At 39.9% G+C, this 24,212-nt stretch overlaps 1 protein-coding gene across 1 annotated transcript; it reads left to right on the top strand.

The window, feature by feature from the left end:
* The first annotated feature begins 7,722 nt into the window (after positions 1-7,722).
* On the top strand, positions 7,723-14,058 carry LOC107573272 (gastrula zinc finger protein XlCGF57.1-like). The gene is made up of 4 exons (XM_016259700.1): positions 7,723-7,897; positions 9,101-9,307; positions 9,602-10,564; positions 13,667-14,058. Exons 1-4 carry the CDS (start codon positions 7,789-7,791, stop codon positions 14,056-14,058), a joined length of 1,671 nt encoding a protein of 556 aa, XP_016115186.1. The 5' UTR covers positions 7,723-7,788.
* Positions 14,059-24,212: the final 10,154 nt, after the last annotated feature.

Below are 24,212 nucleotides of genomic sequence, written 5' to 3'. Positions count from 1 at the left end.
TGATGACGGCTGTCGAAACAGCTGCTTTAAAACAAAATAAATTAAGCAGCGATGAGAGATTAATTTACAGTGTGGGAAAATAATGAAAAATAAAGGTTGAGAAGACAGTGGATCTCACTCACTAACAACTGAAACTACAGATATGCAAAAAAGGAAAAGAGCACACACACACACTGAGTGGCCTTATAAATGTGTTAAATTATGCATACTTTATGTACGATGTAAGTTGATGATAGTTTGGGCGTGTTTTATGCAAATGACTAACCTTGTACAGGAGGCTGCTCATTTAGACTACTCCACATTCACTAACATTCGAACGAGGTTAAGAACTAATTCTTGTGCATACGCACGTGTGTTGTGAATTAAGAAGAGATTTTTCCAGAGAAGTTCTCCTGTGTGTACAAATATGAAATAATCCAAGCAATTATTAGTGAGTGAGACCCAGTGTGACTCACCATAGACAAAAACTCTGAATATGTCCCGCAAGGAGCTGCCGGTGGACACGGTATAATATCCAGAGTCACTGAATCTGATGTTTGTGATGGTCAGAGGTCCAGTCGGATGCAGCTTCGCTCGGCCTCTGAATCTCGCACCAGCGCCATCAGATGGAAAGATGCTCTCTTTATAGGTCATGTGCCAGTTATCAGATTCAAAAGTCCACCGTATGTGACCATTTCTCTCAATGTTCGTAGCATGATAATGAAGAGTGACAGAATCTCCTTCTATCACCGATACCATCTTTATTCCTTCTGCCTTGACATCTGCAATATATGTTTATAAAAAGATCCATGAGAGATACCAGCTATCCAAGAGATTCGTCAGTAAACGCAAAACCCATTCATTAGGAGCAGAATAAATATAAAAAATACACTCACCCTGAGCACATATAGCACAAGACAACAAGCTCCACAGGAACATTTTTGAAGGCTGACTGGAAGTTTAGTGGCTTCAGCAGAGCACAAGAATATCTGATAACCTTCTTCCTGTTATGAGAAGGTTTCTACAGAAAGCGACGGCACAATCATAATCACTGCATCCTCAGAAATGATCTGATTTATATAAATCGACTCAGATTGTCATCACACACTGCACCTGAAACTAAACCTATAACCACATCTTGTTTTTCAACTTTCAAAAACAACAAAAGGTCTTGTGCTACTATGACCGAGGTGAAATTGAAATCTGACTGATTCTTCACTTCGTGTTTAGGAGGCATGTAAATGTGATCATCCTCATGTAAATGATCAGTGGCCATCTCCCCGCAGGATTTTGTCATTTAAGGACAATAAGGGAAATCTCAGCAAGAAAGACATCACTTATAGGCAGTCTTGAAATTTGTTTCTGTGAATAAAAAATGCACAATGCAACAAAGAAATTAACAACGAGATCAATAGCATGGTCACTGCCAGAAAGAAAATAAAGAAAAATATTTCTTTCAACAAAAAGTTCAGCATCACATTTTAATAAAGGAGATAGATAACAACTTACAGACTTGTGGATGAAGCAAAGTTCCTCCTCAACTTTGCAGATAGGCCTACATCAATTTGGGATTTGGCTGGATAGACATGTAGAATCTTAAAATTTATTTTTATTAGAAATACAACATTTTCCAGGGAGTAACCAAGCTCTCTTCCCGTGAATACTGCGTAAGAAATTGTTCCCGACAGACCCAATCACAAGCACACAATCATGACACCACACCCTGTTTCATAGCAATGATAGAAAACATCTTTGGGAAAAAGTTATTTGATGTGTAATTAGATTTTTGGACTCACATCCCATTGGTTTACACAGAGAGGGCGGGTTATACTGCAGCCGGCCACCAAATGTTTTTCAGATGAATGTCTTTTAATGAAATTCGGATTTGCCTGCCTTTGGTAAATCATAAATCTAAATGGTCAAAACACAATTTTAAATACAATAGTTGATTTAATACATTACAATGACATGTAAATTAACGACACTTATATTGTTGTATCCAATGCAATAGATGCAATAAATGAAGTCAATCACAAGCAATTGTCCTGAGTGATTTAATTGTAGAAGGTTTGCAAAGGAGACAAGAAAAAGACAATGAGAAACAGAAGAAGAAAGAGAAAAGCAATAAAAATGCCTGGTGTCATGCATCTTTACGTTTTTAGAAAATGGCTGTGGCATCCATGTTTCTTGTTCACAGCCTCAAGAGGCCATAATACTGCTATGCTTAGTTTTGCTTGCGTTAACTATTGCAGTTTTGTTGGTGATGCCTTCAAGCGCATTTGAGAACTTTTGCGGTTTTGTTTTTTAAAAAGGCCAAGTATTTCAGTTTGTCCCACCCAAACTTCCTTTAAACACATGCTTATGTTGCTCTGAAGAGGTGAGAGTTTAAACTGTGTTATATTCAGATCTGTGTATTACAGCACTGGACGAATGTTTAGGTATTATAATGTCATTAGCACTGCTGGTGTCCTGTAGTTGCGAGTCTAATTTAACGCAGAAAGTATTGACATGCAAAAATAACATGAGTAATATAACAATTTTAATCACCATCTTAACTTTATAAAATCTTTCCTATTCAGTGAGAGATTGTCGGCATCGTGACCGGGCAAACAAACTTTTTGGCCGTCGTGATGGACTTAGCAGTTAGATGCTTTTTTTAAATGTCTTTATTGTTTGTTGCTGTTTGAATTTCTGAATCAAAAAGCAGACAGTAAATGGATTGGAATATCCAAGTGTCTTTTTTTAAAGTATGGCCATTGCGTATTATTGTCAGTCTATTCAAATACAAGATCGTAAAATAGACAATCATGCAGCTACAAACGATCTGTACTCATTGAGTTCAGAGAATGGTCAGATAACTGTGACTTTTCTGCCTCCATAAACCAAAATGTCTTTATTGTTTGTTGCTGTTTGAATTTCTGAATCAAAAAGCAGACAGTAAATGGATTGGAATATCCAAGTGTATTTTTTTAAAGTATGGCCATTGCGTATTATTGTCAGTCTATTCAAATACAAGATCGTAAAATAGACAATCATGCAGCTACAAACGATCTGTACTCATTGATTTCAGAGAATGGTCAGATAACTGTGACTTTTCTGCCTCCATAAACCCTCTGCCCCACATTTTAATATTTGATTGTGAAATCATTCAGTTTGGATGTGTGGCTAATATGTAAATATTAATAGAATAAATTTACCTTTCTGACTGCCATTGGTTGTTAAATTACACAATTTTAAATAGAATAGTTAATTTAATAAATTACACGAATGACATGTAAATTAACGACACTTACAAAATATCAAAATTACCTTTGATATCATTCTTACTCATATTTATATAAGTACATATGCTATGACACGTAAATGAGAAAATGTTCCTTTTTATTCTCTATAATAACTCTTTAGCTGATGTGCTTATATCTACTGATGCTACAACTGAAGAGTAAATGCACACTGTTGTTAATAATGGAGCATCTTCCTCTGTGTTGTAAAAGCTGTACGTTATGGGTATTCATTTTTTTTTGTGTGAATTTATACCCACAAAGGGGCGACCTATCCTGAAAAATAAGAGTCAAGTTTTGGAAAAAATAAATAAAATAATATAAATAATAATAAAATCATGAAATTGTATTATTTAAGTCACCGTAAGATGGAAAATAGCAATAAATGATTTTACTGATGTTTCTTTATGGTCTTGCCCTTGTTAGGGTTAAATACCTGATAGATATATATATATATATATAGGCAGAAAAATACTGTGACCATGCTCATTTGTTTTGAGTGTGTTTGTTTTGACACGTATTTTTGTCTCATATTGTTAGAAATAATAATAAAGTATAGAGTAGTTTCAAATGCTGTTTCTAAACAATGAAATAAAGTGTTAATACAGTACTGCACATTTTAGAGTGGTGTGGGATTACAAATTTAAGAATCGGTTTAAAATATGATGATCCTATGTTCTGACATAGCATCACATGAAAAACTAAGGTGAAGTACATTGTATTTAGCATTTAAGGTAAATTACATCAGACAAATGATTATCTTAAAGTGTAGCAAGAGGTTCCTGTCTGTTCCGGTTTTCTCTTACTGTTAGTCAAATTAACCAAATTACTGAGAAAGTCACCTTTTGTTTGTAATGGCTCTTGGTGCCTCTGCCCCAGTCTTTGAGTAGTTATGCTGATTGGATTAGGACTGTCAGACTGATTGGATTATGACCTATTCATTTGAATGGAACTGTTATGCTGATGAGATCAAGGCTGGGAAAAGGCCGGTGTCGGGCTGATTCCTGTACTTCATTTGCATGCTTTGTTTAAGGGCATCACCCAGGTGCTTTGTCTCCATTTCTAAGCACTGCTCCTTAAAATGTATATAAACTACAATGTATTACTGCCTTAGTCAGACTTGGATGACTGCAGCGACGCACAGCGAGTCCTCAATAAAGAGTGACTTCTGTATGAAAGATATCCCAACGTCTCCTGGTTTCTGCTTCGACGAGGAAAAAGTTTCCTACAGTTTTGGTGCCGTGACCCGGATAGAGCTCCTCACCTGAATCCAGATTGAGACTTCAAGCTCAACAAAGATCTGACTTCATTCCAGACTGCATCTTTCTGTACAACCAAGGGTTGGTGAGTGTCACTCTATCCAAAAAGGAACTTTAAGACCAGTACAAATTTGTTATTCTCTGTGCCGTTAGAGAAGAGTTAACAGACAGCTGTAGGGTTTGGTTAACTAAGTTATCCTCTAAAAAAATTATTTTAGAGATGAAGGTTATCCTCTGTTACGGCAGGGAAGAATTGGTTATCCTCTGTTCAAGCAGGGAAGATTAACATTACGTGTTAATATTTGTTACCCTCTGTTTCGGCAGAGAAGAATTGTTTACCCTCTGTTTAAACAGGGAAGTTTAGCGTAAAGTGCTAGTAAAGTTGTTATCCTCTGCCTTGCCAAGGCAGGTTAACAATAGCTGATGTGTTAACAAGCGTACCCTCTGTTGATCAGAGAAGTTTTAGTGTTTTGATTGTGTGGTAACAAAGAAACTCACAAAATGTTTAGAAAATACTAGACTGATCCCCACAGCTGAAAAAGGTGGTCTCGCGACTCCTTTGTGGTCAGATAGCGAATTCAAATCACTGTTAGGAGTGCAAATGAACCTAATAGTCACTGAGAAAGTTAGACAAGAACTAACTCAGAAATTTGAGATTCATCCAGACAAGGCTTGGTCTGTAGATGAGTGTAAAAAGGTACTAGGAGTATGTATACGCAAGAACAATGTGAAAGCCATTATCTGCTGCCACAGAGAATTTGGTTTAGCGCTAGCTACACAACAGTCTCAGCGTAACTTAAAGCTAGAGGAACAGAACAAAGAGCTCCGTGCTAGAGTATCCTCTGTGACTAAGAAATTGAACCGCAACAAAGCTGCAGCAAAAACTGATGTGGAAGAAGTTAGTCAGCCTGATAACAATTATCCTGACTTACAAACTTTCTTTGAAACAGATGTAGCCATCCGATCAGTAACTGATGTGCCTGTAGATTCAGTGAAGGTATGTGGCGCTACGAGAAGGGAATTGAGGGAATTGAAAGTGTTCCTCCCAACTCTTCTGTTGTCCAAGTACAAGCTGTTGCCAAAGCACTAGGCCCTAGAGATATAGAGAGACTCTCCCAGAGCTTACCCTCAGCACGCACACATTTTTCTGAACTTAGAAGAGCATTGATCAGCAAAATGCATCTCTATGACATGTCGTTAGCAGAAGTCACACAGCTGATGTCACAAATTCTAACTGAATCTGAATTCAACAGTTTTGAGTCTGCTGTTACTTCTGAACTACAACATGCCAGTAAAGGCGATTTGAGAGAAGGTGTTTTGAAAATTCTAAAGAATATCATGGGACCCAAAATAGACTGGTCCAGAATCACTAATTGTGTGCAAAGGAAAGAAGAAACTGTGAGTGAATACACTGAAAGGTTTTGTCAGTCAGCTGCAGCATACAGTGGAATAGCTGACACTCCAGAGAAGGTACTGGATCATAAAGGACCACTAGTTCGAGCATGGTTTGATGGCCTTTTATCAGAGTACAGATCTGCTTTGCCATTCTTAGATCTAACCTGGTCCACTGGAAGTTTGCAAAACAACTTGGACAGGTTAGCTACATGGGAAAGAGACTCTGATGTTAAAGCCAGAGTAAAGATTGCAGCAGTATCCTCTGCTGTTGTTTTTCCTACTGGTGTACTATCTATGCGTCCACAGTATCAAGTGTTTAATTCAACAACTGACCCATGCCCATCATGGGGAAATTACAGTTCCAACCAGAAAAGATTACTACCCGTAAGAACTAAACGGACCCTAGCTGCATGTTTGTTTCTGTGTCAACATGCTGTTCGTCACTACAGACAATCAACACAGAGCAAGTGCTATGTGCCTGTAACGATCACAGGTTACAAGAATGAACTTTTAAGTGTCTAAATTTGTATTTTGTGAGAGTTATTAGAACTCTCAAAGGGGGAATTGTGGGATTACAAATTTAAGAATCTGTCTAAAATATGCTGATCCTATGTTCTGACATAGCATCACATGAAAAACTAAGGTGAAGTACATTGTCTGATGTCATTTACCTTAAATGCTAAATACAAATGATTATCTTAAGCAAAGTGGAGCAAGAGGTTCCTGTCTGTTCCTGTTCTCTTATTGTTGGTCTCAGTAATCTGGTTCATTTGACTATCACCTTTTGTTTGTAATGGCTCTTGGTGCCTCTGCCCCAGTCTTTGAGTAGTTATGCTGATTGGATTAGGACTGTCAGACTGATTGGATTATGACCTATGCATTTGAATGGAACTGTTATGCTGATGAGATCAAGGCTGGGAAAAGGCCGGTGTCGGGCTGATTCCTGTACTTCATTTGCATGCTTTGTATAAGGGCATCACCCAGGTGCTTTGTCTCCATTTCTAAGCACTGCCCCTTAAAATTTATATAAACTACCATGTATTACTGCCTTAGTCAGACTTGGATGACTGCAGCGACGCACAGCGAGTCCTCAATAAAGAGTGACTTCTGTATGAAAGATATCCCAACGTCTCCTGGTTTCTGCTTCGACGAGGAAAAAGTTTCCTACAGTGGCCTTTTATTGTGGCCAGCCTAATGCACACCTGTGCAATAATCATGCGGTCTAATCAGCATCTTTCAAATGCTGTTTCTAAACAATTAAATAAAGTGAAATCTCTGCTGATGATCATGAAAAACTTTTCAGAAGTGCTGATTTCATGTTAATAGTTCCTCTTTTCACCTTCATTCATGACTCTGATGTCTTCAGATCAGCTGTAAACGGCCACTTAAAGCTCATTACATTGCTGTAAACAGACTGAAACCAACTACAGTTCAACTAATTGAAGTGTTTTTGTTGCTTTCACATCTGTACAGTTACTTCTGAATCAGTTTATTCTTATGTTTTATTCATATACAAATAAAATAAATAAAATATAAAAATATGTGTATTCATCTATGTGTTTGTTAGTTTGTTCTTATGATAAGAAGAGGTTAAGGTTTATATTATATCGACTCACAAATAAAATCAAAAACTCATAGAATGTGAACTTTTACTTTAATCTATCAATCTCTGAAAATGTGAACACAAAACATTGAATGCTTAAAATGTGTGAAATAATGAAAACATATTAACTGATTATTTTGGATTTTAGCAGATCTGCAATTCCTGCCACACAGCTTGAAGCTCCTCCCACAACAACGCACCTTCACTGAAGCTCCTCCCACAACAACTCACCTTCACTGAAGCTCCTCCCACAACAGCAGATCCCCAATAAATGCTGGGATATTCCCATCAGCCTAGAAGTGCAGCAGAGCTGAACACTGAGAACATGAGCGATCCAGAATCCTGCAGAATGGAACACGAAGAGACTGAAGAACAAAGAGGTTGGTGTTTATTTTTGAATCCTCATTAATGATTAATGAACATTAAAGTCATTATATTTGTAGTATGAAAAGTCATATGGGTTGTGAGAAGTTATTTCATATTTAGTTAAAATATCAAGTAATACACAGGACACTTTCTATAAACTGGGTACAAACTGGAGTCTAAAACTGAAATGTTCTTTTCTGTCTTTTTTTTTATTTTCAACAAATGGTCAATGAAAGCAGGTGTGAGAAAAATCCAGATTTCCTGAATTTGATTTACATCTATATATGTTTTTTAAAATTTCATAAATTAAGTAAAATCTCATTTATATTTACTTGTAATGAACTTAAGTTTATTTTACGTTATAGAAGTCAGTCGTGGTTATTTTTACCCTTTTGGTAAAAGGGTTGATGAATGCAGTCAGAACTACTCCGGGGTGTGTGTTCACTACTTACTGCTGCAGTGGTTCCCAATCCTGGTCCTGGAGAACCCCCAACACTGCACGTTTTTGGTGTCTCTCTTATCTGACGCTCACATTTGAGGTCTTGGAGTCTTCACTAATGAGCTGATGAGTTGAATCAGGTGTGTTTAAATAGGGAGACATCTAAAATGTGCAGTGTTGGGGGTTCTCCAGGACCAGGATTGGGAACCACTGTACTGCCATGTGTGTTCACTTGGATGGGTTATATCAGTGTTTCCCAACACTGTTCCTGGAGGCACACCAACAGCGCACATTTTGTTGTCTCCTGAAGTCTCTACTGACGAGCTGACGAGTTGATTCAGCTGTGTTTGATTAGGAAAGGTTGGAAAATGTGTTGGTGTGCCTCCAGGAACAGTGTTGGGAAACTTTCACTTTCACTAGTTTGTGTAAAAGCTGAGATTGGATTGAGATTCAGTGGGTCAGTGCTAATGATAAAATGGTTCATTTAAATTGTTTTCATTAATTTTAAAATATGGATTTGTGCCTGTATTGTTTTACAAATAACAACTGATCAATGTGCATAAGTCGTGAAAAGTTCCAGGGACATATAATTGTTTATTAAAATGTAGTCAAAATCCACTGTACTATTGTATTGCAATTGTCTGTGTTCTGGTGTTACATTCGAGTTCACTTTTTCATTTCCCTATAATTTTAAATGGATGATATACAGAAAATAAAATCCCCCATGAGTGGTTTGGAGAATAGATGGATAAAAATGAAAGTTTTTTTCTTATTTTAGGCTTGATGGAACAGATCGAGGAGAGTGAAGAACTGAGTGAAGGAGAGGAGAAAAATCATCATATCAAAACTAGAGAAAAGACATTTAGAGCAGCCAAAAATTATTGCCCTCAGACCGGAAAGAGATTCCCAAACACAAAAAGTCTTAAACTTCACACGAGGGTTCATGGTGGAGAGAAGATGCACACGTGTCATCAGTGCGGGAAGAGTTTCACGTTCATTTAAATTGTTTTCATTAATTTTAAAATATGGATTTGTGCCTGTATCGTTTTACAAATAACAACTGATCAATGTGCATAAGTCGTGAAAAGTTCCAGGGACATATACTTGTTCATTCAAATGTAGTCAAAATCCACTGTACTATTGTATTGCAATTGTCTGTGTTCTGGTGTTACATTCGAGTTCACTTTCATTTTAAATGGATGATATACAGAAAATAAAATCCCCCATGAGTGGTTTGGAGAATAGATGGATAAAAATTAAAGTTTTTTTCTTATTTTAGGCTTGATGGAACAGATCGAGGAGAGTGAAGAACTGAGTGAAGGAGAGGAGAAAAATCATCATGTCAAAACTGGAGAAAAGACATTTAGAGCAGCCAAAAATTATTGCCCTCAGACCGGAAAGAGATTCCCAAACACAAAAAGTCTTAAACTTCACACGAGGGTTCATGGTGGAGAGAAGATGCACACGTGTCATCAGTGCGGGAAGAGTTTCACACGAAAAGACAACCTGAAGATACACGAGAAGCTCCACACTGGAGAGAAACCGTACTCATGTGATCAGTGTGGGACCAGTTTTACACGAAAAGAACACCTTAAGAAACACATGACAATCCACACTGGAGAGAAATCACACTCATGTGATCAATGTGGGACCAGTTTTACACAAAAAGAACACCTTAAGAAACACATGACAATCCACACTGGAGAGAAATCACACTCATGTGATCAATGTGGGACCAGTTTTACACAAAAAGAACACCTTAAGAAACACATGACAATCCACACTGGAGAGAAATCACACTCATGTGATCAATGTGGGAAGAGTTTCACACGAAAAGACAACCTGAAGATACACATGACAATCCACAGCGGAGAGAAACCGCACACATGTGATCAGTGTGGGAACAGTTTTGCACAAAAAGGAGCCCTTAATGTTCACATGAAGATCCACACGGGAGAGAAGCCACACGCATGTTCTTTGTGTGGAAAGAGTTTTAGTGTGCGGAGTGGCTTAAAATTACACCAGAAAAGACACCGTGGTGTGAAGGATCACATGTGCTTTGATTGTGGGAAGACCTTTTTTACTGCCGGTGACCTGAGAAAGCACCAGACAGTTCACACTGGAGGCAAGCCTTACAAGTGTTCACACTGTGACCAGAGATTTGATTGGCCAGGATATCTGAAAATACACGAGAAGCTCCACACGGGAGAAAAGCCGCACATGTGTGATCAGTGCGGGAAGAGTTTCACACGAAAAGACCACCTGAAGATTCACATGAAAACACACACTGGAGAGAAGCCGTACTCCTGTGATCAATGTGGGAAGAGTTTTATAAAAAAAGACCACCTTAAGGGACACATGAAAATCCACAATAGAGACAAGCCACATGCTTCACACTCTTAAGTTACATCTGCATTCTCACTGCGGACAACATCCATTTAACTGATCAATGCCGTAAAAGAACGAGCATTATACCTGAAGAAACGTGGGGAAGTTTGTACAAAGGACAAGCCTCACCATTGTTTTATGGCTGGGTGTTGTGGGAAAACAGATGTAAGAATGAGTTTAAGATTCACTGATCTTGTGTCTTGATTTAACGTCACATGAAAACATGGTCCTTCAACATGATGAAGTTTAGTGATTAGATTCAATAGTTTCCAGCGAGAGTCAAACTATGTGTGAACGTTTAAATGCCTCTAGCTCTCTTGTTTAAACCAGTCGGGGTGCTATTATCTTTAGGGACTAGGTTTGCTAGAGCAATTTTTTGTATTGTCTTTCGATGCTTTGTTTAAGGAGTCACTGCTGAGGCTGTGTGTAAGTTTAACTGCCTATAAAATACAGTGCATCACAGCCTTAGTTGGACTTCATGACTGTCACACCAAAATGGCACATTTTCAATAAAGAATCCTGCTGAAGATATGCCTGGATCTCCTGGTCTTTGCTTCTGTGTGTCCTATTACATACCCTGTAGATTAAACCATGAGTGCAGACCCCTGATTAAATGATCTGCTTATGTAAGCATAATAATAAAAGAAAACGCTTTAAGGTAAATAGTGTAATATTTATATTGTTAATGCCGCTGCCACCACCTTTAACTCTTTAAGCCAGTGTGGTCTGGCACCAGAAGACAACACGCCACCACGACTTCAATCACAACAGGTAATTTTATTAAGAGAGGGGATTGCAGGACAGGCTAAACACAACCTAGAAAGCCCTAGGACAGTGTGCTACATACATTCACTCACTTCATTGGTGACAATCCATAAGATCAAATACAAACAGTGACAACTCACGTAAGTACGTTTTCTTTTATCATTTGCCACTGATGATTCAAACACGAGCTTTGGGCAGTGTGGAGTAGCACTTTGTTATTTCTCCGATCACAAATGCAGATAGGGTTTTATGTTTACGTGGCACGATGCAACACAATGCGTAAAAAGACACAAAAAGTACAAGTCATTATAATCAGTAATTATGTCCCCACTGGATGCAACAAATGCCTCGTTTGTAATGGGTTTTAATGTTCTTCAATTTCAAGCTGTCGTCCCAGCCATTTACTTCAGCTGCCATTTCAAATTGTCCTATCCAATCTGACCACTCACAATTAGCTCCTGTAAAAGTCTCTGGCATAAAAACAGGTTGTGCTGTCGCCATCCTAGATGCTAAGCCTTGTCCCGTAAGTACCACCGTCCTATTTCGGCTTGTAAATCGACCGTCAGCCAGCCTAAATCCATTCTATTTTGCACTCTTTTTAAACCTTCTCACCAAGGAAATACAACTTAGTGCTGTGGATCGCCGGCACATTTTATGGAGGACTGTTTACTGATCCTGGGAGAGTAACGTTAGACTAAAAGGCAGTTCTGACTCACGTAAGTACGTTTTCTTTTATCATTTGCCTGATGATTTTCAAACCACGCTTGAGGTATTCAGCCAATCACAACGCACTGGATAGCTACGTTTCAAAAAGGCGAGGCATAGAGGAGAAACAATAATGTACAGTATGTGGAAAATAATGTTTTTTTTTGCTTTAAACCGCATAAACACATTTCATTACACCAAATACACAAACTAATGTTCTTTTTAGTAGCATCAAATGACCCCTTTAAATCTGGTGGAGTCTGGTTATTTGTTAATCGAGCCATTATGCTAAATAAAAACCTTGGACTGTTTTGGTTATTTTCTATGAGTTTGTGGATATGCTCGGCCCTGGCAGCTTTTAGATCATGTCTATAGCTGGACATACTGTTTTTCCACGCAATTCTAAAAACTTCCAAGTAAGTTTTTCTCCATTTGCGCTCAAGACTACGAGTTTCTTTCTTGAGAGAATGGGTATTACTGTTGTACCATGGCGCAGAAAGTTTTTCTCTTAACCTTTTTCAATTTGATGGGGCAACAGCTTCTAATGTATTAGAGAAGATCGTGCCCATGTTGCTAGTCATTTCGTCTAGTTCATGTGTACTTATGGGTACAGCCAGGTTTCAGTCAAGCAGAGTACATCAAAACTATTATTTGTGATCATTTCATTTACAATAACTGCTTTGGGTGCGAGTCATCTAATGTTTAGGAGCCCAAACTTAAAAATTTGTTTTAGTTCATTTATTTTGCATTTTTCTGGTTTAATCATGATCAGATTTTTTTTTTGATCCTGCATAAAATATATATTTTGACCTCACTATTCGGGGAACAGACACAGTCTTTATAGATTGGACAGCACAAGTACTTCTATCATTTAAGCGGGTGCAGACCGTCAGAGAGAAAAAACCTAGGACGCTCCCAGAAAAGATTCCAATTATTTACAAAAAGCAGTTTCTGTTCTTTACACCATGACAATAACCATTCATTTAAAGCACAAGTCTACAGAACCTTTCGTGTCCTCGTCGATACATGGGAAGTGGTCCTGACACGATGATCGTCGTCGCGGGCGATGTGCTGCGCACCGTCTCGATCAGGCTCCTAAAGTCCCTCTTCAGTGTCTCCGTCTGCCGCAGCTTGGTGTCATTAACCCCAGTGTGCAGCACGACCGCTCCAGGGCTCTCGTCGCCCTTCAGGACCGTGGATATCTGCGCAGAAACATCGAGAACACGAGCACCAGGGAAACAGTGACTGTGCACTAGGGTTGGGCGATGTCTACAAAATTTGCAACAGACGATGTCTACAGTGAAACATCGCGATCGGGGTGCCCAAAGTGTGAATCCGTATTCAGATGCCGGCTCAACATCGTGATGTCTATGGCATCATCTATCAGCCCAACCCTAGTGTGCACATTACCTTCAGCTAACGTAGCACGGACGTGCCGGACAATGGAGTCTCCAACGATCACAATATTGCGTTCCGCCTCGTGGAGGGGAGCGAAGCGGTTCCAGGTGGAGATCTCGAAAAGAGGTGGCGGAGGGGGAGAGGGCATCGCCCGGGGCCTGGCTCGCATCTTCTGCTGCTGGTGCACCCAGGGTCCGTGGTATCTCTAGCAGCGTCAAACGCAGAGGATATTTCGGGCTCTTCTATCAACCCCCCGCCCCTCTGCCGTCTACAGATCCCAGCGATGCCAAAACAGGGATGGACATTGAATTATTCCGTGTCCTCTCTAAGGCGGTTGAAGAGCTGGGCTTGGAGTGGACTGTGTCGGAGGAGCCCACTCGTAGTCATCTGGATAAACGTGCTGTCAGGCCCCTCGTCAGCAAGCTCACAAAATCCTTCAAACGTCTGATTCATCGCCCTCACCTCCGTCGACGGCACTGAAGAAATGGGCTATGAGAAGCTGCCTCCTCTAGATGAGTCAGTGGCCGCGCGCCCACTGCCATTGGATGGAAAGTAAGTAAAGGTCGATCATCCCTCCAAGCTGTGCAGGATGACGTCTGCCCTCGCTGGACAAGCTTACTCCTCAGCCAGGCAGGCGGCCTTGGCACAGAATTCCATGGTCGTGCTCCAGGTCTTTCAGGCTAAGCTTCTCCATTCCATGGATGACTCCGGACCTGACTGCGGCTTTCAAGGAGCTGAATAAATGCTGCGACAGACCTGGCCCTGCGAGCCACAAAAACCACAGCACAGGTGATCGGCAGGTCAATGGCCAGTTTAGTGGTGCTGGAGCACCAATTGTGGCTAAACCTGACCGAGATCAAGGAGCTGACAAGGTTCCCTTTCTTAGACTCTCCGGTCTCCCCCTCTGGGCTGTTTGGACCCGCCGTGGAGGGTTTTGCAGAGCGTTTCACCACCGTGCAGAAGTCATCCATGGCAATGCAAAACTTCTTGCCAAAGCACTCCAGCTTTGCCTTCAGCTCCAGGCCTTCACCGACCAAGCAGCCAGCAAAACCTGCCCCATCGCCTGCTCAGCCTGCTCAGAAGCCTGAGCCCTGACAGCGCTCGCGCTCAGCCAGATGCTATCCATTCCTGAAGCACCCGGGGCCCCCGGCCCAAGCTGATGCTGGATTCTGCGCCTCAGGCGTCGTCCTGATCCAAGGGACAGGAAGAGGAGGGGGCAAAGTCCGGCAAACGCTGAACAACCCCCCAAGAAGTCTCTTTTGTGCCTCCAAGCATCCCGTTTGGTTCCGTGTGTCGGCAGCAACATGTCTGTCAAGTGTGCTGTTGTGAACACTGGGCCTGTTCAAAAAGCGCCCAATCAACAAAGCACAAGTCGCTGTTATAGCGAGAAAAATAAAATACAAACATTTTCAAAAAGAGGGTAAATTTCCTCTTCCACTTATCACGAGTGCCAAGTCCCCTCACAGCGACCCACCACCCGAACCAATCCAACCCCTCACCACATGGGCCAAGGCCAGAGGTGGGTAAGGTATCCAAAATCTTTACTCAAATAAAAGTACAAGTACTTATGGAAATATTTACTCAAGTAAGAGTAAAAGTAACAATCTTAATAGTTACTTGAGTATCCGATGAAAAAACTACCCAAGTAGCTAGTTACTAGTTACTTCTGATCTGGGGTGCGTTTCCCAAAAGCATTGTTAGCCAACTATGGTTGCAAGTTCCGTCGTTACCAGCATAGTTCAACGATTCTGTGTTTTCCGAAACCATAGTTCAAACGAACATTCGTATACTGCATCGCACACCTGCGTGGTTGGAACTACAGCTCTCGACCTGTGGTTAGCTCATAGTTCCTTGTTAGTGTTCTGTATCGACATCATTGATTTCGGCGCTGCTGGAGTGTGCTCTATTCACATTTAACGACCCTATGCCCTATTCATTTCTAAAATTTCTCTAGCCACTTTGAGTGATTTGGAAGACGATGTTGTGGTGCTCATATATCATGTTATTAATTTTTAGGTTATTTTCATTACAAATTCACTTTGAAACGATATAATAGCGTGACCATAGCAATTATTCTCCCTTCGAAGTGCCCTACGAAAACATTATTCATGCCAGTTGGAACGCAGCTTTGGTTTCGTTTGTGTGAAGAAAAGGTCAGTTTGCAAGTGAGTATCTTTGTTACAAATATTTTTATGAGAAATTTGTCTTTGGGAATGTTTTAACATAGTATGTTAGAGGTTTTCACTTGTAGTGAATGTTATCTGTACTGTTCACGTATTCAACATGTACAGTGCATAGTGTTAAGAAAGTGTCGCTAAGAAAGTGTCAAATGCATACATTAACATAGGGTAGACCTATTTAAAATATGACTCTATATATATATTCAATGAATGTACCCAAATAAATGAACAACAATGCTATAAATAAGTAAGTGGTTTTGTGTTGTGTTCACAGAAGTAGAATATGGAATATTTTCGTAGGCTTTATAAAAAACAAATATAGCCTACTTCTTGTTTGCAAAAGTATTTCAATTTAGTCTGCGGGGGAAACCATTTAGGCAAATAAACAAAATATTTATTAACACAAGTTATGTCATTCATTTTTACAGTTTGGATACTGTATTTTTTTGTTTAAAAATAACTAACCAAACACTTTCTGAATTAACAGTTGTCTGGCTTCTGCTCCTGCAGGATGCATTCTGCCTTGATGTGTGTTTAAAGGATCATCATCATCAGAAGTGCCATCTTCCTCACCATCAGCACCAGCAAGACCCCCCCTCTTTCTCATCAAGAAGCTGGACATTTTCCTTGACCGCAAAGTTGTGGAGAATTGCAGTTACTACAATTACAGAGCAGCTTTTGGAGGGGTTCAGCTTCAGGCCACCACTGGACTTGCTGATACAGCGAAACCGTTGCTTCCACAGTCCTATAGCCTTCTCCACTGTAGAGCGTGTCCTTCCATGGGCCTGATTAAACCTTTCCTCTGCAATAGTGGCTGGATGCTGCACATGTGTTATGAGGTATGGGCGAAGAGGATAGCCAGTGTCTCCCAGCAGCCAGCTATCCCCAAAGCCACCCTCTTCAGCCACCTGGCAAATTGCAGAATTGGCCCATACAAAAGAGTCATGTGTGCTCCCAGGCCATTTTGCAACAATGTCAGTAAACATCCCCTGGTGTTTGCACACTATTTGAACATTTGCAGGAAAGGCTATCCAGCTATTAATGTATAATGGCTCATTTACAACAGGGCTAGCCACTGGAATAAGTGTGCCATCAATGATGCCAATCCCTCTGGGGATGCTGGCAATACTGTCGATTGGCCTGCTGGATTTCTTCTGGTGTGTTGGGGAAAATCAGGATGTTCTTCATAAGCTGTAACAGCAAAGGTGTTACTGCTGTCACAGTTTTGCTGACCGAAGACTTGCTGAGACCTAGGCCATCACCCACCACCTCCATAAAACTTCCAACAGCATAAAAACACAGTGTAGCTAACAACTGCACCGCTGGACTTAAGGCATAGTTTATTCTTGTGGCCCTCTGAAGGTGTGGTTTCACAATCTGAAGTAATTCAAGGATCTTGTTCCTTGGAAGCTGGAATTTTCTCAAGATGGCATCATCAGATGGCATCAAGGGGGGTAAAATGTGTCCTTATGTAGGCATGTACTGTATATACGCTGCCTGACTTGTAAAGCTGCCATTGTTGAGCAATTGAAACACATTTGCATGCTGTTTATATTAGGAGCGTTCTTAGTACACCTGCTGTTGATGCATCAGAGAGATGATAGAAACACCGTAGCTAATAAATCAATCTAAATTAACAAATCATGGATGGGTCACTTTTTTAGGTAGTTATAGTAATTTGGTACAGCATTATCCTATTAATGTATTAATGACATTTTAGTTTTTTTGTTTGTCATACTGTTTTTCCATAATTGTCATGCCATTCTTAAAAATGATCTGAGTACTTAAAAGAGAGTTTTGGGCCATGTTTGGCTTATATTGTCATTGAAGTTGTCTATGTAAGGATTTCTCAATTCACAACATTATATCAGTTATGGTTTTAGTGTATCTGATGGTGGCCACTGTCAAATAAAAGTGAATTCCATTCCATACATATGCTTCATAATTAGGCTTAGTCACATTATTTAGCTATTTAATAAGGGATGACAAGGCATGGTAAAAATGTTTTATCTTCAATTAGCAATTGCCCACATTTTTTTATTTTAACTGGCATTAATATACTACTTCAATGCTTTGAAAAGCACTTACGGTACATATACAAAAGAGCATTTACATATTACAAAAGAGTATGTTTGGACATAAAATAGTATATTTTATTTTGTATTTCAAATGAACTGCTGAAGGCTTTGAACTGCTTTATCACTGAAAACCCACACCAGAGCACAGCTTCACCAGAACCCCATTTGCCAGACTCAGTCTGTTTCCACCTCCCACGACAAGGACGAAGGGTTGGATTTTGGGAGGCATGGTGGCAAACAATGTAGCCAAAAAATAAAATAAAAAATAAAAACAGATGAAGAGGGTTACATCTGTGAAAAGAAAATACAGTTTCAAAAAGTTACAAAGCTGTCAGCCACACATGGTTTGACTTTACATACTGACTAATGAATAATGTCATTTCCACTTATTGTCGGTTGGTAAAAACATGGATAAAGAGGGCTTGCTGGCCTGTTGTTGTAATAGTTCTAATTTAGCCCTCTTATAGACCATTACCTCCTGATGACGTCTGTCTTGCTGCTCCCTCTGGGCTGTCAATTCTTTCCTGGAGTTCAGTTATTTTCTTCTTCTCAGACTGAAGCAGCTTTTCACTGCAGCCACAACGTCCCGTTTCTCCTTTGTCGGGAGATTAATGGCTGGTGATCTGGACTATCAGGAGGACGTTGCTCAGCACCCGAGGAGGCCTCAGACTGAGGCGAGTCAGGGGAAGGGAGCAATAGTCCAGAACCAGGTCTTATTGCTGAAATTGAAGGGCCAGATTGGAGGAGGCCAGATGTTGAAGGGCCAGACTGGAGGAGGCCTGATGCTGAAGGACCAGACTGGAGGAGGCCTGATATTGGAGGAGGCCAGATGTTGAAGGGCCAGACTGGAGGAGGCCTGATGTTGAAGGACCAGATTGGAGGAGGCCTGATGTTGAAGGGCCAGACTGGAGGAGGCCTGATGCTGAAGGGCCAGACTGGAGGAGGCCCGATGTTAAAGGGCTCAACTTTGAAGGCAAAGGCCTGGATCCTACTGGATTCCAATGCCTCAGGACCCAGGATGGCCAAAACTTTCTCTTCCTCTGCATTCAGAGGAGGAACTGAATTGATACCCACCAGTCTTTTTTGCTTCCCTTCTACGTGCAGCAGCCCTCCGTTTGGTCACACTTGCAAAGTCCCTCCACTTATTCCTCACTTCTTCTGGGCTTTGCTCATACCCATTGCCAGAAGCATTTATTTTTTTGTGTGATTTCTGTCCACATTTTCTTTTTGTCAGAATTTGTAATTGTGTTTTTTAGCTTGGAGAACAGCTGGATTTTATGTACTGCAAGTTCTTTGTGTAAATTGTGGCTTTTGTGTGATTTTTCTGTCAACTCTCATTAAACCATGGCTGTATGGCAAGGGGACTTAAATAGGAAATTATCTTGAGCAAAATAAGCAACAGGCATGCACAACAGTAGATCAATCACAGTCTTTTCAAAACCCATAATTTGTTTGTGCTGATTTATCAATATTAAATAAGAAAAATAAAAATGAGTTTATATGAAATAAAATTAAGTAATTTTTTTGTGATCAGAAAAGAGCACATTTGAACTGTGTACACCTATATATGTTTTATTGTACAAATAATGAATGTTGCGTGGTTACGTTATTACTCCACTCCTACGTAATGTCACTGCGAAAGCACATTGAATGCGAGCAGAAGTACTCAGCATTGTTTAATTTTTGGACAAGTGCACTCTTCATATTTTCAATTGTATCCTGCACTTTGAGACGCAGCGTTTTTCTTGTCATGACTGTGCACTGAGGTTGCAAGTTTTGTATAATTTTCCTAAATGATGGTAATTCTACAATATAAAATGGCTGGTTTCCTTCACAGATGAAATTGATCAGCAGCTTGTCAATCACTGCCTGTGTTACCTTCGTTTCAGGGCTGGAAGAGGCACTCATGATCTTTGGATTGTTTTTTGAATGAGGTTCATCAACCGTGACGGAGTCTGATCCTTGTTTTCTCGACTTGATTAGTTCTTCATACACCTTCAGTTTGTTTGGGTGAATCCTCTGATGAAATAATTATAAATGCATACTAGGTTACATTTGATTTTATTATACATTATAACTTGATTCTCAGCTGATCACATCTACCTATAGGAATACGACACCTATCGCGGCATTCCTATATAAGCTGTATTCAGTATTATTCAGCAGCTTTTCAGCTTGCTTCGGAGCAAATTAAGCATCGCTGCTCGCAAATCAAACTGTTGCAGCGTGTTTCAGAACATCTGGAATCCACATCTAAGATAAGTGAATGCTGTTTTAATCCATATCGCTGTGTATATTACCTGGTCTGCTAATTGAAAAAAGCATATTTGCAGCAGCATTTACGCATCTGTGTTCATACAGCTGGAGCAACACGTAGTCTAGAGCATGTAATCGTTTTTAAAGTTTCTTTAGGTAGGAATAAAATAAAATACAATCCCGTTTTTATTTTGCATGTATGTTCTACACTTTAGTGAGGTGTCCGGGTTTGTGTATAAATGCAAGACGTTCACATTTTTAAATATAGAAATATGAATCTAAAACCCCGCCAGGAAATAATCACTTAAGTGAATCAGAATAATTTTTTTCAATTGATTTGTTCAAAGTAGCTGATTCATTCAGTAATGAAACGCTGCTGTGTTGCTGAGAAACCAATAAGCCCAGCTTTAAACTGGTTTACACCAATCTCACAACTACGTAAGAGACATTATATTTAGCTGTAACAGATACACACAATGAACCATGGCCCAATCATTTCATATACATTTTTTCCCCAAACTTATGCAGTAGTGATGGGAGAAATGAAGCTTTTCAAAGCTTTGAATCAATTGAACCACTTTCTTTGCAGAAGGATTCCGTTGCGAAGCATTGAAAACACCACACGCTCTTGACTCCTTCTGGTCAGAACCGTGTAAATGCAACAAAACTCTGGCTAAACATGCATAAAAACAACTTTTATAATACATTTTAGAGTATAAAGTATAATCTATCAAATGCAATGAACTAATCTAATATAATTAAATATTAAGTGTATGATATGTGTGCTTTTATCCGTTTTCAGGGCTTGTTTGTTTGTACTATGGATGGCTCAGCTAAACAGGCCAATAAGAGAATTAACTATTATTGACCTTTTAATTCGGCAAATATCTCATTAAAACGTCTTAAATTTTTTGAAACTGAGAGACCAGATAAAAACTGTAGACACTTGTTCACACTTATTCACAAACCCAAGTGAACAAATATAAATATCTAAATATTCTAATATCAGGAAAATATCAACATTTTCTAAACTTAACTCACTAACAAATGATTATAAGAAAGCTCTATTTGCACTACCAAACAATAAAGCACCAGGTTTAGATGAGTCCCTTCCGCAATTTTTGGGTCAACCGTTTCACCACAGTTTTTAGATATGACAGCAGAAATTAAAAACAGCTCATCCATCTCTCAGCATATGAACACATCACTAAACTCTTCTTCACTAAGTCTTTAAGCACAAGTTATAGACCTATATCCCTTATCAACACTGACATGAAAACCATTACTAAAACTTTAGCTATACGATTAGAAATTGCGTCTATGAGCCTGATGTAGACTGATGAATAAATATGATACTCAACAAAAGGCACATATGCATGCATATATATATATATATATATATATATATACACACACCTTTGAATATGTTTTTGTTGAGTATCATATTTCATACACACCATACATGAACAAAATTAACAAAAACATATATCTGTCATTTAATACATGTGTTTGTTTACAGTAAACTTCATGGACAAAAAAGCATTGATGGAATCTGAATCAGAATTTAATAGACTGGAATATTCTTGGAATATTCGTGGTCTTAAAACAAGACTTAAAGGGGTCATATGATGTTGCTAAAAAGAACAGTATTTTGTGTATTTGGTGTAATGAAATGTGTTTATGCGGTTTAAGGTTAAAAAAAACACATTATTTTCCACATACTGTACATTATTGTTTCTCCTCTATGCCCCGCCTTTCTGAAACGTGTCGATTTTTACAAAGCTCATCGGTCTGAAAAGCGAGGTGTGCTGTGATTGGACAGCTATCCAGTGCGTTATGATTGGCCGAATACCTCAAGCGTGTGATGTTATGCCCCTCACATACTGTGATGCTGTGTGCGGCCGGAGCGACGAGACAAAAACATTAAAACCAATTATAAACCAGGCATTTGTTGCATCCAGTGGGGACATAATTACTGATAATAATGACTTGTACTGTCTTTATACGCGTTGTATTGCATCGCGCCGCGTAAACATAAAACCATGTCTGCATTTGTGATCGGAGAAATGACAAACAACAAGTGCTACTCTACTGCCCAAAACTCACGTTTGAATCGTCAGCGGTAAATCCTTAAAATATAAAAACATACTTACAGTCTGTGAGTCAGAACAGCCGGTATTGTAGTCTACTCTCCCAGGATCAGGAGACAGTCCTCCATAAAATGTGCTGCACACATCTGGATATTTGGGTTGAAGTGTTCTGGAACAGTGTTGTAAATACAACTTAACACTTATTTCTAGTCCTGTCCTCTTTTGGAAGACCAAACAAAGTAGTTTAGCTTTCACAACGAAACACAGCGTCTTCACGACATGGCGGCGGCAGCAACAATACTACAGCGAGAATAAAAGTTACGCCTTCTTTCTTTGCGTGAACATTTGGGCGGTGTTATGCAAATCTTCCCACATAGTGACGTAGACATGTGGGGGCGTGTTAGAACGAGACGTTTTAGGGGGGCGTGGCTGACTCTTAACTTTTATAAAGAATATCTCTTTGGATTTGAGACTTTAGTCTTTGCAACTTTACAGAGCTTCTTTATGCACCAAGAGCTTGTAACACTCCAAAGAGAAAGGAAAAATTGAAAACGCATCATATGACCCCTTTAATGGAAAAGAAGCTCTTCTGGCAATCTTTGGAAAATATGACGTTGGGCTTCTGCAAGAGACTTATACTGGTGAGAAAAACTGGCATAAAATCACTGAGGCCTTCGGAGGGGAATATGACAGAAACATTGAAGGATGGAAAATTCAAAGAGCAATTGAACAGGGAGAGGAATTTATAATGTGTTTGAGCCGCTTGAGTTCAAACAGCAGAGATGTTGCCATTCTTATCAACAAACCACACAGCGCTTTCTCACTTTGTCCATGTTTTATGTTACAGCCTTATTCCAAAATGGATTAAATTCACTTTTCCTCAAAATTCTACAAACAATAGCCCGTAATGACAATGTGAAAGAAGTTTGTTTGAAACCTTTGCAAAATTTATTAAAATCACCACATGTACGCAAGTATTCACAGCCTTTGCCTTGGCACTCAAATTGAGCTCAGAGGCATCCTGTTTCTACTGTTCATCCTTGAGATGTTTCTACAACTTGATTGGAGTCCACCTGTGGTAAATTCAGTTTGTGATTTGGAAAGGCACACACCTGTCTATATAAGGGCAGCAGTGCACCATCCCACTCTGAAGTCCAGAAGAAGAGACCAGACTGGACTCCAGAACGGAAGAAGAGCCGATCTGAAGACCTGGACAAGATCCTGGAGCCATTTTGGCCTGAAAGCTCAGATGTCCACGAGAAGCTGAATGAAAGGCAGCAGGCCCTCTTCAGTTACATGATGGACCAGCTGAAAATCAAAGGCGAGAGCGTTTTAAGTCTCTTATCTGTTTGGCAGGAAAACTGAGCAATTGATGGAGAAGGGCCTTGTCTAGACTGGTGACCAAGAAGCTGATGGTCACTCTAGTCGAGCTCCATGGTCATATGGGGAGACAGGAGAAATCTAGAGAAGGACAAACGTCACTGCAACACTCCACCGATCTGGGCTTTATGTCAGTGTGGCCAAACTCCATCCTCTCCTCAGTGAAGACACATGAAAACACACTTGGAATTTACAAAAAATGCCTGAAGGACCCTCAGACTCTGAGAAACAATATTATCTGGTCTGATGAACCTCAATTCTAAGCATCATGTTTGAAGGAAACCAGGCACTGCTTATCGCCTGCAGAGTAGCATCCCAAAAGTAAAGTGTGCTGGTAGCAGCCTCATGCTGTGGGGCTGTTTTTCAGCGGCAGGGACTGAGACTCGTCAGAGTAGAAGAAACGCTCAGTGCAGCAAAATATAGAGATAGCCTTAATGAAAACCCAGTCCAGAGCATTCAGAACCTCAGACTGGGCAGAAGGTTCACCTTCCAACAGGACAATGACCCAAAGCACACAGCAAGAGTGGCTTATAGACAGCTCTGTGAATGTCCTCGAGTGGCCCAGACACAGCCTGAGCTTGAACCCAATCAAATATTTCTGGAGAAACATGAAAATGTGCATCTGCCCTCATCCAACCTGACAGAGGCGA

The sequence above is a fragment of the Sinocyclocheilus grahami genome, unplaced genomic scaffold, assembly GCF_001515645.1.
Source record: "Sinocyclocheilus grahami isolate Dianchi unplaced genomic scaffold, SAMN03320097.WGS_v1.1 scaffold1909.1, whole genome shotgun sequence".
Lineage (NCBI taxonomy): Eukaryota > Metazoa > Chordata > Actinopteri > Cypriniformes > Cyprinidae > Sinocyclocheilus > Sinocyclocheilus grahami.
The sequence above is the reverse complement of the archived record's forward strand: the minus strand, read 5'-3'. Positions and strand labels throughout refer to the sequence as shown.

Coding starts and splice junctions, on each gene's coding strand:
- LOC107573272 (XM_016259700.1), top strand. CDS start 7,789: ATGCTGGGATATTCCCATCAGCCTAGAAGTGCAGCAGAGCTGAACACT. Junction 7,898..9,100: donor AGAGACTGAAGAACAAAGAG/GTTGGTGTTTAT, acceptor TTCTTATTTTAG/GCTTGATGGAACAGATCGAG. Junction 9,308..9,601: donor GTGTCATCAGTGCGGGAAGA/GTTTCACGTTCA, acceptor TTCTTATTTTAG/GCTTGATGGAACAGATCGAG.